The sequence below is a fragment of the Eutrigla gurnardus genome (genome assembly GCF_963514095.1).
Source record: "Eutrigla gurnardus genome assembly, chromosome: 16".
Lineage (NCBI taxonomy): Eukaryota > Metazoa > Chordata > Actinopteri > Perciformes > Triglidae > Eutrigla > Eutrigla gurnardus.
Genome location: NC_139927.1, coordinates 6,488,628 through 6,502,928, shown reverse-complemented (window position 1 = coordinate 6,502,928; position 14,301 = coordinate 6,488,628). Strand labels below are relative to the sequence as shown.

Genomic DNA, 14,301 nt, shown 5'->3' with positions numbered 1-14,301 from the left:
ATGATAAAAGACAATCAAACCTTCTCCTTCCCTCCAGATTCCCCGGGCCTCACTCCTCCTGCAGGAGGAGGAGGAGGGAGTGGAGGTCAGCGGGCCGAGGGAGGTCAGGGAGACCAGCCGCTGGTCCGGGAGCTGTGGTTCATCGTGGTGATGGCGGCCATCGCCCTGCTGCTGCTGGCCGTCGTCTTAGGTGTCACGCTGCATAAGGTGAGGGACAATTACTTTGTGTTATACGGTATCTATCAGTTCCACAGTATCTATAGTCCTTCCATGATCCCGTACCAGGCCCTGGACAAGCCCCCCTTCACCAGAGAGAGACCCCCGCTGGCGGCCCTGCCCATGCAGAAGAGGAGCCGCATGGCTGTTTATCCCGCCAGCAGCTCTGTTCTGGTGAGTGCATATTCGTTTAGTGGAGCAGCTAAATGGAATGCAGCCATTTTCACATTTCTGACGTGATTTCCCTGTTTTTAGAGTGAAAAACACCAATTCTGTGTAGAATACGAAACTCGTTAAACTATAAAGAATTCTCTAAAAATATAAATAATTAAGATTTTTCTGATCATGGACCCTGAAATGAAAGAAAAGTTAACTTTATTAGTAATTTACGTCTCATTTCTGAGAGTGCAAAGGGACATTTATTTTTGCAAGTTAAATAATTTCATTTTCTAGAGAAATTATCAAGCAAATAATTGAATTTGCACAAATAAAAATGTCTATGTAACGTTATTTATATCCTTGCAAGCAGCGACCCTGGTGCAAACATAAATTAAAGACTTACAGAGTGTGAATTACTGCACATTGTTCTTGTAAATCTCATCTAATCTCATTTCCAGTTCGACACCGTGCCGGACACAACAGGCTTCTCCAACAGTGTAACACTCAAGGGCTTCACCATGAAGATGGAGGTGAAACACAACATCAACAAACAAACACACACACACACACACACACACACACACACACACACACACACACACACACACACACACACACACACACACACACACACACACACACACACACACACACACACACACACACACACACACACACACACACACACACACACACACACACACACACACGGCTTAAACATCTACCTCTCTCTCCACCGCCACCAGGAAGTGCTGGAGGCTAAATGTGAGCCGGCTGACGAGGCTCCTCCACCGGGGGAGCTGGGGGTCCTCAGCGTGAACGCCCTGAGACGCAGCGTCAGCCAGGTGATGGACGGGAAATCTGTCGCAGGAGACGATGACGAAGCGTGGGACCCAAACATTTCAGGCCACGACAGCGGGATGGTGAGAGCCTCATCACACACGCTTCACACAGACGGAGAAACACCTTCAAAGAGACTCCCGTTTAACAAGCCGTCTCCTTCTCCCTTACAGTTTATGGAGGACGAGGAATTCGTCGACACCGTCAAAGGATTCAGCACGGTGAGGAAGGAGCACACCATGTTCACCGACACCAACCTGTGACCCCAGGACGACCTTTGAGCCTGACCTTTGAACCCCGACAGCACGCCGGCCCTCCACGTTTCACCATTTTGACAATCCACCTCCTTTCATCCGGAGCTCAGAGCAGTCAGAGTTCTTAAAGAGGCCAGACACAACCGACGGGAAGTTTCTTCTCTCGATCTGACTCAGGAGAAGATCAGCGGAGTAACTATGGCAACCCGGGAGGAGAACGGATGTGGGAAATGGTCAAGAGATGATCCTTCCTGAGTGGGAAAGAAGAAGCTGCTTTTGCTGAAAACTCTGGAAAAAGACAAAGATACTCTAAAGTGATGCAGCAGAACTGTGTTATCATTTTTGTTTGTTCTTTTTTGGTGATTTTGTAAGAGGCATACTTCAACCAGCTCTCCATGACTGGAAACTTCTGTCATCTTGACATTTCTTTGGAAACTTGGTAACGGAATAACAAAACTCGTGAGCTTGCAATTAAATAATAACAATGAGTAGTTATCAAGAGGCGCTTTGATATCGATATACCATATTTAAAGGTGCAGTATACAGGATTATTAGAGCATTAGTGACAGAAAGGTTAACTAACTGGGTTTCTTTTGATGAATTTGATGATTTAATGAAACTGCGATAAACGAACACGTTTCACAAATCCCACACGCACACGGGCTTTCACATATTAATTTAATTGAAATGAGTTGCAATGCATTGTGGGCACAAAAACACTTGTACCATTACAGTCAATAATATGGTTACAAAACGGAACATTTACATAATAAATTAATATACTGCGGTACCACATAAAACAGTAAACATAAAAACCCAAACTGGGGAATTATATTGCATTAAAAACAAAAAAAGGAAGTTGGTTTAATGTACAAAAGATTCCAGGCATTTAAAAAGGCAGCCTCTTATCCTGTTGCTTGTTTGTGTTATATATAAATATAAATCTCTAAATTGTAGTTAGACTGATATGTCTGATAACTAGAGACCAGTCGAGGGGGTTCTGGCCTGAGACCGGATCCAGATCCTCCTCTCTGGCTGCCATTTCATTAGAAAACTAAAGATCATTTCAGCTTCTGTAAGATGAGGATCAATCGAGGGATGTTTTCTCTAAAAGCCGTTTCACTTTGCCCTTTTTACGAGATCTTCTTATGAGTTTTTCTGCATTCCACTGCGACATGCACTCGTCCCTTTAGTGTGATATCAACATGTCTGTAAAAGTGCACGTAGCACATGCTAGACTGTGAACGTTTGCAAAGCTGGCAACAGTAGAAACAACAGTTACATACAAATAGTTACATATAGCACTACAAGCGTTTGTCTTCTTTTTACGAAAGGAATAAAATTGCCCGCTCATATTCAAGCAACCCCTGTTGTGCAAACTTCCCCAAACATCCGTGAACTTTATCACACCCCTTCGTTGAAATTCGATGGCCTCTTCTTCTTCTCACATGCACGAACAACATGCTGAAAATTGTTCAACCAGTAAAAGTTTGGTCCTTTTGCAGGACAGTTTCACCTTCTTTTTTTCTAATTAGTAAGTTTGCGGCTACAACACCGAGCGGATGCTACCGTTTGTTTCTTGCTACTCCTACTACCGCTAACCTCTAGGACTGTAAGCGCTATAATGGGTTTGAACGCATCACGACATAATCAACACCTGTACTGCTACCCTGGTTTAGTCAAGAGGCTTCCCATGATTACCTCCACTGGCCTGTCCAGGTATTTGTACGAGACATTTGAGATAAATAGTGCAGCAAAGTTGAAGTCTAGCTAATAGAAACTTTGCCAGAAACACACAGAAGGACTCAGGAATGTCAGTACCTTTGAGAACACGAGTCTAAACCACTAACACTGATGATCGTACCTGAGAGCTAGACTAGACCTGATCTGATGCTCTGTGTGTGTGTGTGTGTGTGTGTGTGTGTGTGTGTGTGTGTGTGTGTGTGTAGCAGCTGGCGATCCGAACGTACCAACAGACATGCAGCGTGAGATTGGTGGTACGAGGTTTTTAAAGGGGGCGCTCCAGTGATTTAGTATTGCACTACCCATGCTGGAAACAAGAGATATGCTAAAAAAAATCCCACGAGGAAGACGCTGAGATGTACAGATTTTAAGTCTCTAGTGTGAAAAACACCGGAACCTACAATTCCCATAACGCACGCTGATTGAGTATTTTCAGCTGACCCACATCTTTCAAACTCCACGCCTCGAGTTTGTAAAAAAAAACAGGGTTTCAGGTTTGGATTAAACCCCAAAGCTCCTCCAAAGCTGAGTAAAATCAGCGCAGTACCCCTTTAAAGTTGTCATTTTCATGCTCATGATGACTCAGAAGGTAAATAGATGGATGCGTGACAACCATCCTTCGTGTTGACGTGTTTTGGCACCACTAGCTAAAGCTTCTAAGCCTCATCTAACACTAATCTAGTGAAATGTACTCTGAAGCACATCCACCACATATTCAACGACTACATGCCCGGATCACGGACTGACTAAAGTGCTACCACAACATTTCACAAACCCAGAAGTTATAACAGAAGCTTATCTACACATTTATCAAACGTAATCTTAATCACGATATTTATCTTCATGATACGACCAGCTCGGACGTTTTCTATGTCTAATGCAAAAATGTTATGCGAGGTATTTTCAGACTCAATCTCCCAGGGAAGTGATAAAGTTGTTGGGGGGTGGCGGTCACTACTTGAGGGCTCAAGAGGTCAATGTACAGCATTTACAAAATAATGTTGCTATGTGGTCACAAAAGGTGGCTACTGGCGAGTCCCGAATCTCACTTAAAAACAATTCTTTGTCCAAAAATATGCTTTACATATTTGTTCATCCGGCTCAAACTTTCTCACGTCGTTTAACTTTTTTTTTCTCTTCCCTTTTTCAAAAAGTAAAAAGTTCCCAAAGCTGTGCAATTTCTCTTCATCATATACAAAATAGTTCATTTTAACATTCAACAGCCAAAAATTGAGCAATGAACCCAAACCGCCATGCAAAGATTGCTAGATTTACGATTGTGGATTTTAAAATCCTTTCAATCCCGAGACATGATATGTGATCAATCAGCAAATGCCTTTAAAGCAAAAAGGTTTCCAAGGATACCATGACCAGCCTGACACTAGAGATTCTACCAGGACTTGTTTTGCCTGCCAGGCATGAACTACACGATGCATTTCATTCACAAAACAGACAGATTGGACTGAGTTTCCCCTCACACGGACCTGCTGATGCAATTAAAACACACCACTGGCTGATAAGGAAGTGACATGTTCAGACTAATACTGATTACTGGCATCCATGGACAAGTCGTCATGCAGTCGGGATACACAAGGTTGTAGCACTCAGGCCATTAAAAGGATAAAACATCACATGTGAAAAGAACTATGAAGACCAAGGAGTTATAACTAGAGTTAAATTCTTAGGAACGACTACAGTGGCAGAGTAAAAAAAAAGAAGAAAAAATGCCACAAGGAAAGAAAGTCTGTTGAAAAATGTGGAGGAAGAAGATTTTGAATCCGTTATCTGGGTACTTCCAGGTTACCAGAACCCCCTGGTGATGATCCGATGAATGGTTCTGGGAAACAGGAGGCTCGCCTTCGGCTTTACGTTGGACAAAGCACTGTGGAGACAAGAGCACATCAGGTCAGGGTCGATGCTGTGGCAGATGAAAGAGAGCTGGAAATGATGGAAGATCCACTACCACAGAGGGGGGGGGGGGGGGGGGGGGGGGGGGGGGGAGAGATGTGGGGTGAGAAGCAGACACAAGAACAGCTGCTACTACAAGCTTGCTGTGAAAGGGGGGTTGTGTGTGTATGAGTGTGTTGGTGTGTTTCGGGGAAGGTGTAGTGCAGCTGCAAAGCACCGCACGGCACGAAAGAAGGCACTACAGCGAAGAGCGAGGGAGGGAAGGCTGCTGCTTTGAGGGGCGAGATAGTGACACTACGAAGACGACGAAAGAGTGAGAGAGAGAAAGAAGGTTGAAGGTGAAGATTCTGTGTTAATGTGTCAGTGCCTCACAAACCTCAAGTTTCCACTGCTCTCATACCAGAGCTACCCAGAGGACATTGCAGCACAGACGAAAGACAAGGAAGGTACAGGTCAACAGTGAAGGGAGGCAAGAAAAACCAATCCACCCCCCTCCCCTACCCCCTTTAATTCATTTGTTGTTGAGTGCTACGCTCAGCTTCCCCTGAAAACAGAGAAGTACACGTTGTACTTCCTGAGGGGCGGGACACCTGAAGGTCAGGTGTAACCGACACAAACAGGAGACGTCACAAGGCGTATCATGAGGGTACAACAAAAAAAAAAATCCAGTCTGCTTCCCACAAGACTCGCTAGCTGGAGCACTCGGGCGTACCCAAAAACAAAAGTCACCCGGCTGTGACACGTGTAAATAAAGTGCCATCTTTCAGGGCTTTCCATTGAGGTTCGTTACATTACTGGAATGAACCAATGTGGCTGGAAGTCACTGATGCATGCTTACCTTTGAGAATGTAGTCTGTTAGCAGGGCAGGTACCTTCTCACTGTCATCCCTCATGGCGTGGAGGACTAGCAACGAGAGAGCAGCACATTGTCAAAACACAAGCATGCATTGACACACGGTGATGTATTCATTTTATCACTATGATAAAAGTCAGTCTCACTCTTTGTTAGGATCTGGAGGTCTTCTACCACCGGGGAGCCAGCTTTCTTCTCATAAGGGATTACCGTGGTCAGGTACTGAAAAAAACATGGAGATGTAAGACAATGAAAGAATACTGTTCGACAGACCCTTCGTTAAGTCCCGCCACTAAAACGTAGACTAATGTTCTCCAGCAATACGGCTGTGCTCCATAAACTCATACAGTCGTTTCAGGATTTGGATTTTTGTGTAATAGTGATACAGTTGGAAGGAGATGAACGTTTCCAAAATGTTAAGTGTCTATATAATATAATAATAATTAGCACGTCTATGCTACGCTAGCTACTGGAGGTAACAGTGTTGTTTCTTGATTTCATTGTCTTTGGTCACGATTGCCACTTTGGCATTGTGGCCTTTAGGCTGCAGCTTCTATATTTCTCTTTTTAACCTGTTTTCGCTGCTGAATCAGTTTGACTTCCCAGATTTATCCTCTGAAATCACATTTTTCGATTTTCCAAAAGATATTAATTCAGTGAGTGCCGTTAGCCTGACGGAGTAGTAGCGTGACTCAACGAAAAGTAAATTACAATACTATTATTCCAAACATATATTTTCTTGGGCAGTGTTCAACTTAAATTGTAAAACAATAATTATGACGCAACAGTGTCCTCTTGGCTTGAAACAAAAGGAACAACAAGACGACATCATGGTAAAAGCTGCAAAATATAAGTGATAAAATAAAATAAATAAAATGCCAGAAATTAACCACAAAGAGAAAATGCCAGCAAGAAGCTGTAGAGAAGGAAAATGGTAAAAAAAAAGAGGAAATCTCAAACATGGAGGACAGACAAAATCTGCAAAGAACATGAGTGGAAGGAAGGAAGGAAGGAGCAGGGGCACCTGTTTGTCCCCTCCTGTGTTGCCAAAAGTTTGACGGAGGCCATTTTGAATGACATTGGAGAGTCCCTCCAGAGTGAGGAGCTACAAGGAGCGAGAGGAAGGAGGGGGGAAGAAAAGAGAGTAAAGAGATTTCTATATTTAGGGAAAGGAGGAAAAAGGTTCAGCAGAAACGGTTGGTGCGAGTGTGAAAGCAGCTCTCCCACACAAACTGTAAGGTGCTTTTATTTTGAAGAAGTGTGTGGCCATGTGTCTACTTCACTGATCCGTTATTATAATCAAGCATTCAGGGCATATGTTTTCCATCTTTGGAGTACGCCTCCCATGCACCACATGACTCACCGTGCCCGGGATGTGGGTGCTGGCCGTCCTCTGGCCGTTGGGCCCGGCTGTAGTCGTACTTCTGATTTTCTTCTTCTTCCGCAGCAGCTCGCGGTGCTCCTTCTGTCTGTTCTGCACGTCGATCAACAGCGAGATGAAGCTGTTCTTCACCTGGTTTTTTTTTTAAAGAAAAAATATCCTTTATTTATGCTGTTTTTTTTTAGCATTTTTTTTTTTAATTCTTTCATTCTACAAAGCTCAAAGAGAAGTCTATTTTTATCCAGCGCTGAAAATACGCAGCGACACGACATCCGCTGAAGCAAATCGCGCTGTAAAAACAAAGCTGCTGGCGACTCACAGACCTCACAGCAGCCTACAGAACGCTGGGAGCAGTGCTGTCTGTTCTCCACACACAACAGATGTTCAAATGCCTGTTTTCTTCAAATAAAATCCAACATTTAAAAGTCAAATATTACTGTGGAATCGTCTGACAGATTTTGACTTTAAAGTTGAGGTGTTCCGATAGCATTTTCTTCTTACTTGATTATATTTATTTCCTTCTCTTATATCTTTTGTATGTTGCTGTGAAAAATATCCTTCAAAACAACTGTTGATTTGACATTTGAACATCATGATGTTATTATTTACCTTCACCCAATACAAATTTTTACTGAATGATGCTCATCAGCTTAATGGAACAGTCGGTGCTAGCCGTTAGCTCGTTATTTAGCTCCACAGGACTGTGCTGCCCACCGGCTGCTAACAGCTAGTGATAACAGGCTCTCCTCCTGCAGATTTCAACTTGGATTTATTGTCTAAAAGTCGGAACAGCACAGATCCAGTTCATGCTGTCGCCTCGTTGTGGTGCTACTGTTCAAGAGCATAAACATCAACGTACCTCCTTCTCATAGTCCAGTTCATCTCGCAGGGCCAGCGCCTGGATCAGCTCTTCACTGTAGCGGCGAATGGCCGTCTCCACCTCCTCCAGCGTCTCGGTGAGCTCAGACACAGACAGCTGACGCAGCCCTGAGGGTGGTGTGCAAGTAGATCAGGAACAAGTCGCATGTGTACGGGTTTATGTGAAAGATGACAGTTGATTAACTTTAACAGATATTACAGTGTTGAATATCACATGGTCAACAAACATGCTTTTCATAAGGAGATAGAGAGATGTATTACCCATTCATGGCTACATGTTAGTGTCCAGAACCAATCTTGTGGTAGAAAGTAGACAAAAGCTTCCTTTCAAGTTTATAAATGTGCAACATATATGCACATACATAATGGATTTTAGATCAATATGTCCCGACTATGACATATCATTTTCCTTGAACAGGGGAAATCACATATGGCCTCCCCTGGCACATTGTAATCACTCCGATTTAGAGTCATCATCTCCGTGTAAATATTATGAATACACTTAATAACACTCATTATAGTTAATAGCAGATATTGGAAACTAAATCTACAGCCTCGAGGCAAACTGGGTGCAACTGCTCGGTCTTCACCAGAGTGGCACTACAAATGGTGCTCAAGCCATATATATGCTGCTGGTTGTATAACATGTAGGCACAATTTAATTGCTGTCAGTTTGCATTTGTCACATATTACGTAAGTGTGTGTGTAGCTGTTTCTTCATGTACCAGACAGCGTAACCCACAACCCTTTAGATAACTGTCAGTAGAGAGTGGAAGAAGAGCACTGCTTTCTCCAAAAGGATGTGAGCACAAGCGAAATCAAAAGCTTTATTCTCGTCTTGTAAATGAACACAGTTCTGCGGTGGAACTCACGGTCCTCGTAGCTGGTGTTGGAGCCCGAGCGTTTCAGGCCGCTGAGGTCCTGAGAGAGCATAGACAGGTCGGACTGTGAGGGACTCTCATCGTCGTCTGGGTCGGGAGACTCCTGCATCATCTCCTCGATCTCCTCGATCACCTAAACGACGCCCCCAAATATAAAAACGTTTGTGATTTTGTTGTTTACAGGTTTATAGAAGGGTGTATGTGACAGCGTTTTCTATTTTAGTTTAATGGACTAAGCTTGAGCAAGTTAAGTGAGAAGAAAAGAAAAGAAAAAAATAGGTTTTTAACATTAACAATTTGCAAAATGCAAAAACTCCACAGAGTAAAAAGCTACCTGTTCGGCTGTGTAGAGCGGTTCGTCGTTGATGCAGGAGACGATGATGGAGTGCATATCCATCTGCTCCCTGAGCTCCTCGTCGTCAGACAGATCCAGAGACTGGTTGTCCAACTTCTGTCCGTCGGGGAAGGAGGGGAGGGATTTGAGGAGGAGAGACAGAAGGGGGAGAGAGAACAACTTGGATGAGAGACAACCAACAGGTGGTTAAGCAGATTGAAGGCAGAGCAGCAGCCTGCGCTCATTTGGGTCTTGGCTCTTCTCCTGCGAGTTCAAAGGCAGTGCGGGATTATGGGAATTGTAGTTTGAGCATTTCACTGCACGTCTGAAATGTTACACTAAAAGGCCAGCGCATGTGTGTCTCATGGTACCTCGTGCTCTGTGATGTTGAGGGTGGGCAGGTGTAGGGAGCGAGTGTGCGATGTCTTCCAGTCCACAGCCATCACGTTGCCATAATTATCCGTCAGAGCGTTCCACACCCTGGGGGGAAAGCAAAGAGGGGTTCATGCTCAGGGTCGGAGGATAATATAATAGCATGAGGAACAGAATTAAGTTCAAGGTCAAACCCTGTATCCTCCTTTTTTTTTACTGTGACACAGCATAAGTCTGCGGTGTTATGTTCTACTCCCCGTCACCACTTCACTGTGTTCCTGCGGCTGCTGCGTCTCACAACAGCCGCCTGAAACCACTGATGGATGTAGCAACGTCTTAATCACACATTTTTTTCGTGCAGTAAACAATTCCTGGTGAGAAACATTGACACATGTTGCTCCAACCTTAAAACAACGATTATGGTTTGCCCATATGGAATTCATTTATGTAAGAACTGCGTTAAGTTTGCTGTTAATTCGGGGTTGATTGCGAAACAGTGTCATCATTTCACCAGCAGACTGTTGAATGCTGGCAGAGAAGCGATCACAGTCGAGCAGATGGCGACGCGGAGTCTGTTAAACAAACATGTTTACTTTGAAATCCAGATTTATTTTAAAAACTTGCTGGTTACCAAATTTGAAGAATTGTTGCAAAAGTATGTGAACGTATGCATGCATATTATTTAAAAAAATCTGAATATATTTGTTGGACGAAAAAGGTCTAGACATTATAACCAACGTGTGCTTAGTTAAATAGCAGCTTAAGGTTCAGGGTCATTTAATGAATCATGATTCATTTGACATTATTCCGGATTAGTGGGTGAGTTCATTAAAAGGTTGTGTGCAGTTTTATGAATACTTAATTTGTGGGTCACCTTTGGAAACATAAGTAACATCTGTAAACATTGTTTTCAATCATGGCGAGAGAAAAACAACCCGTGCAGACCATTAAATTCAAGTGTGTTTTTATTCCTGGCCCTGCTGCTGCGAGCAGAGCGAGGATGGATGCTGTGAACCCATGTGTCAGAGTGACTCTGCATCGTCATAACCCTCTCACACACACACACACACACACACACACACACACACACACACACAGTATTTACATAACTCGCATGTTTCCCCCTGAAGTGCTCGTGCACAGCTTGGGGAGCTGGGAGTTGAGGGGTTGTTCTAAATAGGGCAAAGGCTGGTAGGAAATGTTTTTTTGTGCTTTAAGCAATGACACTGTCGGACACGTGAGTGCATGCCCAAATACATGATTAACTCCAGTGTCACCGAGATCATGTGCATTTAAAAAAAAAAAAAAAAACAAGGCCAGTCTACATTTCATTGCACTGATTTTGCTGCCAATTTGTCTGCATTGCTTGCTTGAATATGTTGTGCGTGGACGTCGTTTTATCTCGCATGGATATAATCCACGCGTACGACTTCGCTTTAACATCCCAAACATGATTAGCTTCCTCCATTCTCACTCAAACCCACACACACATGCATTCATTTCCTCCCTGTCATCCCCGCTGTTCGTCTCGGCCGTGTTCTTTCTGGAGTACTTGTTAAGCGCCTAGGCACGTCCTGCAAAAGTGCAGTCATCCAGAAAAGACTCTGACTGAGCTTGGCGCTGCTCTTTGGGCTTCACCGGGCTGCTGTCCAATTATTCTATTCCCTCCTTCCTCCGTTTCCTTACCTTAGATGCTTCTTTCCATGTCTGACCGGCCTTCCTGCATTCCCCTGAACAATTAGAGCACCATTAAATGTCTATCTGTGACGTGATCTAATATGTTCGTTAACTAGCCGATATTCATTAAATACTTTAATTTGTTGTATAGCTAAACATTTTTTGCTGTACTTTTATGCCTTTTAGCACACAGATTTATTTTCAAGATGACTTATTTTCTGGATTAGGGTCCTGAAATGTTTTAATCCTGTTTAAATCGTAAAAAGCCGTTTTGAAAAGCATTCTAGAAATAAACTATGTATAATAGTTTGGTCTATGAATAGTGATGCAAATATTGTTTTGTTAGACCAACAATCCAAAGATATCCAGTTTACAATGACAAAGGCAATATGACAAAAACACATAATAGAGAAAAGCAAAATTTGACGAACTGAAATAGGCAGTTTTGCTGGATAAATGACTGAAATGATGGATCAATTATAATAATATACATTTTATTAGATTTAAATGTAGATGTTGTAGCTGATACTAAAAATACAATCGTTCATGGCAGCTCTAAACCATTGCTTCTGAAAGCGTATATGACATTTTCCCAAAACATATATATAATATTCGAGTCAGAGTGCATTCAGGTAAATAAAAGCAACATTTTGCGTGTGCATATGTGACCAACTTCCCCTTAGCTAGAGAAGGAGACGCCGACACACATTCTGTGATTAGATCAGTTGCAGTATGGCAATGTTGTAATATGCAGAAGGCAAGAGGAGGACGGTGTTTGTAGCTCACACAGCTCTGGTGCAACTTGCTTCTGGGAAGTAATAACCAGTGGTCATGTGAATGGTGTGGCTGTGACATTTTGATGAGTTATTACTGCTGAGGACCTCCGACTGAGATAACGAGGGCTGTTAAAAAATGTGGAAATAACAGTTGGGGAGGGTGTAACCTGGAAGTAACGAGTACACGTAGGAAACATGACAACATGGGTCTGTTTGCAGTCAGAGGGAAACAGCAGGACTCCTAAAAGTCAAAATGGTTTTGCATCATTTATGACAGTTTATGGATCAGTGGTTTTTATAGCAAACATTAACCAATATATCACGAAATGAAGAAGTGGTTACGTGGCAGGGCGCGCGCACACGAACGAAAACATGAACTCTCAATTCATCACTTCAAGGACCAAAGAGTCCAACTGTGCTAACTAGTTTTTCTCATTTGTGACACAGCAACGCTTATTCAGCTCTAAATAACAACTTACGTTCAAATATCCAAGTTGTTCTAATGAATTGTTTGTTATAATAATTTAAAAAAAGTATAATGTCCTTAAACTTTGGACGACACTGATTGCAGCTAAAGCTACGCGTCCCCCTCGGATAGCGTCAACGGTCGGCTAGCCCGGTGATGCTAACGCGGCTAGCTGACGCTAGCGGAGAGATTAAAAGTTAGCGTAATTTATAAAAAAAAAAAAGCCGTAAAAAAGAAACCACACTCACTCGTCGTTTTTCAAGTAGGTGTCTTCCGTGATGGGCGTGATGGGCGCTATGTTCTCCGTCGTGGTGTTGTAGTTTCGGAAACACACAGTCAGCTTCTCGTCGAAGTCCTGGACGAGGTCCTCCATCGATTTGAAGCTGCAGATCTCCCCGGAGAAACTGTTGTCCAGGTCTGAGAAATCGTCTAGGCCCGACGACGGATCGCCCACGTTTGAGTTCAGCTGGTCGAGCTGGTCGGCCGACGCCGAGGACGGCTTGAACTCGTTGAAATCCTGCCAGTCCTCGTCGAAGTGGGCTAACGGCGCAGCCATGACTGCCGTGGGAGGTCGGTTGACAGCCAGTTGGACCCCCTCAATGGTGCTCTGCGCTCGGCTTCGAGACACTGGGGTAGACAGCGAGGAGGAAAGGGCGAGGGAGAGAGAGAGAGAGAGGGGGCGTGGGCGGGGCAATGTGACGTCAGTTAGAGCGCCCCTCCCCTTCAGAAGGAGCAAAACAAACCCACGTCAGCTGGATTTCTATGGCTGCGGTTTGATGTGCTGTTTATATTACCCATCAGCCAGAAGAGACTGCACTCTAAATATATATTTATGAATCAATTTTTTGCAGGAAAACGTTCCTCATTCAGGAAATCCTTAATTAAAAAAATAAATAAAATCATGCTTTGCTCCACTTAGATGGAATAAACTTTAAACTCAATTTTGTGTGACCTTCCACCTCTGCTCCACTTTATTCCAGAGGGTAATATGATACGTAATCAACTACATTTATATCACACATTTGGTTACAAGTCACTTGGTAGATTCACAATCAAATAAAATATGCTATAGAAATAGATTTGGCTACCAGGCAGTATATAAAAATAACTACAATTAGCTCCACCTCTACCATTCACATATTTAAAGTGATACACACATTCATTTCTCAATGAGTATAATCCAATAACATGACATAAATTGTTCTGAACTATTTTCAATTTTGTCCCATATTGTTGCGTTCAAGTTTAATTTATTGCTGAGTTGATGCCTTTTTTCATTCTTTAACTATATGATTCTTCTCTCCTTTTTTTTCTTTTTTTTTTGCAGCGAGTTTAATATTTGGCTAAATGTGTTGTTGTTGTTTTTACTTACGCCACCAGGGGGCGCAATGAGTCTGGAGACCACATATTAACTCAATAAAAACATGAAATAAATACACACAAAATGTTTAATATAACCACTACATAGTGAAATAATCCTTTACATTAAAATAATGTTTTCTTCTTTCCTTTTTCACAATGAGTTCATTGCAGGTGACGTCTTTTTATTTCACTCATTTTAA

General features: G+C 43.0%; 2 protein-coding genes across 5 annotated transcripts; one reads left to right on the top strand and one right to left on the bottom strand.

Moving 5' to 3' along the window:
* On the top strand, window positions 1-2,025 carry LOC311026775 (usherin; the record flags this gene model as incomplete). Its single annotated transcript, XM_084030474.1, has 5 exons — window positions 1-207; window positions 286-390; window positions 834-905; window positions 1,122-1,298; window positions 1,389-2,025. The coding sequence occupies 5 exons, from the start codon at window positions 1-3 to the stop codon at window positions 1,476-1,478; spliced, it is 651 nt and encodes a 216-aa protein (XP_083886600.1). The 3' UTR covers window positions 1,479-2,025.
* A 574-nt stretch (window positions 2,026-2,599) lies between these two features.
* fez2b (fasciculation and elongation protein zeta 2b) lies at window positions 2,600-13,368 on the bottom strand. Of its 4 annotated transcripts, XM_084030189.1 has the most exons (11): window positions 12,988-13,366; window positions 9,820-9,928; window positions 9,449-9,565; window positions 9,106-9,247; window positions 8,214-8,341; window positions 7,337-7,486; window positions 6,998-7,078; window positions 6,120-6,195; window positions 5,959-6,024; window positions 5,497-5,525; window positions 2,600-5,094 (listed from the first exon to the last, which is right to left on the bottom strand). In XM_084030189.1, the coding sequence occupies exons 1-10, from the start codon at window positions 13,293-13,295 to the stop codon at window positions 5,515-5,517; spliced, it is 1,188 nt and encodes a 395-aa protein (XP_083886315.1). In that variant the 5' UTR covers window positions 13,296-13,366; the 3' UTR covers window positions 2,600-5,094; window positions 5,497-5,514. The 4 variants fall into 4 exon arrangements, with proteins under 4 accessions (XP_083886315.1, XP_083886314.1, XP_083886313.1 ...); XM_084030188.1 differs by lacking the exon at window positions 5,497-5,525 and having other exon boundaries at window positions 9,449-9,562; window positions 12,988-13,368; XM_084030187.1 differs by lacking the exon at window positions 5,497-5,525.
* Window positions 13,369-14,301: the final 933 nt, after the last annotated feature.